Source organism: Priapulus caudatus, unplaced genomic scaffold (assembly GCF_000485595.1).
Source record: "Priapulus caudatus unplaced genomic scaffold, Priapulus_caudatus-5.0.1 Scaffold569, whole genome shotgun sequence".
Lineage (NCBI taxonomy): Eukaryota > Metazoa > Priapulida > Priapulimorpha > Priapulimorphida > Priapulidae > Priapulus > Priapulus caudatus.
In genome coordinates this window covers 50298-52521 of record NW_014577630.1, presented here as the reverse complement: position 1 = coordinate 52521, position 2224 = coordinate 50298, and the positions used below count along the sequence as shown (strand labels likewise).

General features: G+C 42.1%; 1 protein-coding gene across 1 annotated transcript in view; it reads right to left on the bottom strand.

Annotated features, from left to right (window-relative positions):
* LOC106811735 (transcription initiation factor TFIID subunit 2-like) overlaps positions 1 to 2224 on the bottom strand; it is a 30833-nt gene that overhangs the window by 7383 nt on the left and 21226 nt on the right. Inside the window, 3 exon segments of the mRNA XM_014815443.1 lie at positions 1396 to 1481; positions 1608 to 1718; positions 1927 to 2067. Coding sequence (XP_014670929.1) covers positions 1396 to 1481; positions 1608 to 1718; positions 1927 to 2067 — 338 coding nt within the window.

Genomic DNA, 2224 nt, shown 5'->3' with positions numbered 1-2224 from the left:
GAGAGAGAGAGAGAGAGAGAGAGAGAGAGAGGCTCGGTTATTCGCGCACGAAAATTCCGTGCAACTCAAATTTCATTTGTATTCTTTTACGTTCACGTGTGGTTCAGTCTGTAAAATACAGGTGCCCGTTGTCGGAAACAAAATAAGTCTTATCATTAGTCTTGACAGCTTTTTCTCAAAGAAGATTTACAGAAACGTGGGAAAGTTAAGAGTTTCTCATACGCAGTGTATAGACGTCTGGTCTAAGTGGAAAAATTCATCTTTGTTTCCGACAACAAGCGCCTATATTTTACAAAATGAACCACACTTGAATGGAAACAAGTGCCGCAGTGCGACAGGGCTCATCTGGTGTATGGTGTTCTGCTGATAAATTCATTTGTGCATAGCAAGACGTCTTATACATAAGTCTTCTTTATTCTTGTTTGACTTTCGTAGCCAATTGGAACAAATATATCAGCTACACTTTCGCACCCACCTAATCTCTATGCATTGCAGACACAATGTCCATTGCAGGTTGGCAGGCAACAATTATGATTAGAAGCGTGCCAGCCATGGGCTGCCCCGTGTTTTTGCCTACCCACACGAGCATTCACTGATTCAGCCTTCAGGGTTTACATTTGACATTGCAATTAAACTGTGCAACATTCACACAGGTATGGGCTCTAATAATAGCAAAAGCAGTTCAGTCCTTTGTTAACAGTCAACAAATAAATGTTTAACCCTCCTCTTGAGGGTCAAAAGGTTATCCGACACTTACTCTTTGCATGTCAGTGGAAAGTACATTTCACGGTCCTTTCAATAAAGCCATAAAAATGGTACCGCTGAAACAAAATTTGTTTTCAATCGCTCCGTCAGACCATGTCCTCAGAAAATGTATAAAATCTGCCCTCTGCCCCATTGACCTTTGACCTGTGACCTCCAATTTCGGCACAGTGATGGCTTTTCCTACCATGATGCTATACACCGACTATCACGAGCCTAGGTCGAGCCGTTTAGATATGTGCCGCAATTCTGCATTTCCTCCCTATACCTTAAGTTAAAGAAGGAATGTTCCCCCCTCTTTTACACATCTTGACCTTTGACCTTTGACCCCCCAGCTTCGACATCCCAACTCGTTTTCGGATTACCCCGCCACGTCCCGAATATCGTGACAGTACGTCGAGCGATTAAGATTTGTGTCCAACTGCTGACAGACGGACGGACGGACGGACAATCATGCGATTCTACAAGCTGCATCTGACTACGTAAGATGAGCTAAAAAAGGCGAGCACTCTAGAAAGGTAACTTACTCTGCAATGCAGATAAACGTGCGTGCATTTAACGAATCTAACAATACTTAAGCAATGCCTTGAAAGCAAGTGGGGCTGCTGAAGTGACAGCTTGTGAGTTTCTTACCCTGAGAGCGCACCTATGGTCACTGCAGGCGTTACTGTATTGGCCAGGGCCAATATGAGAGCGGATCTGTAATAGTTGTCGGAAAACTGAAAGAAATATAAGCTCAATATAGCACGACACTTTTAATAGGCATAGCTACGTTTTATACCTATCACATACTATATATGAGCTGCACAATGTGAAATAAATATACACAATCATGATGGAAATACCTTGTTCGTGCTGTTGTCATTATACTTAAACAGATCTAGCAGAAACTTAAACACCTCCTGTGGGCACAGGTTGTGTATGTTTCGCAGAGTTGCCATGGCGACGGGAATCGTCTGAAGAAAATACACAGACTGTGAAGCAGAGAGGTCGGCCCAGTATACTCACATGCATACATAACACATTTACGTCATTACCTCAAATTACGTAGTTTAATAGGCATTGGTATCAATATTAATATTAATTTAGTACGTAATAAAATCTGTTCAAAGATTTGTAAAAATGCTACGGGGTACAGCTACTAATTCACCGTGAAATGACTACCTTTTGTAGATAGTAGGCTTGTAAGTTCTGGAAGCTGTTCTGCTTTACGATGTTTGGACAGGAATTTGATCCGAACATCTTGCGAAAGATGGTGATCATAGCTGGCGGCCCTGCCCAGGTGCTTACCATCTCGTTAGCCACCTACAACGCATCGAATGCAAAATTCAAATTTAGAACGTGACCTGAGCCTTTAAAGGCTCACAATGCGCATCCAAACGCTAATTACTCCAGTACTAGACTAGCAAATACTTCGTGGCATGCATAATCACACTACCTTATGACAAAATAAACTCTAGTT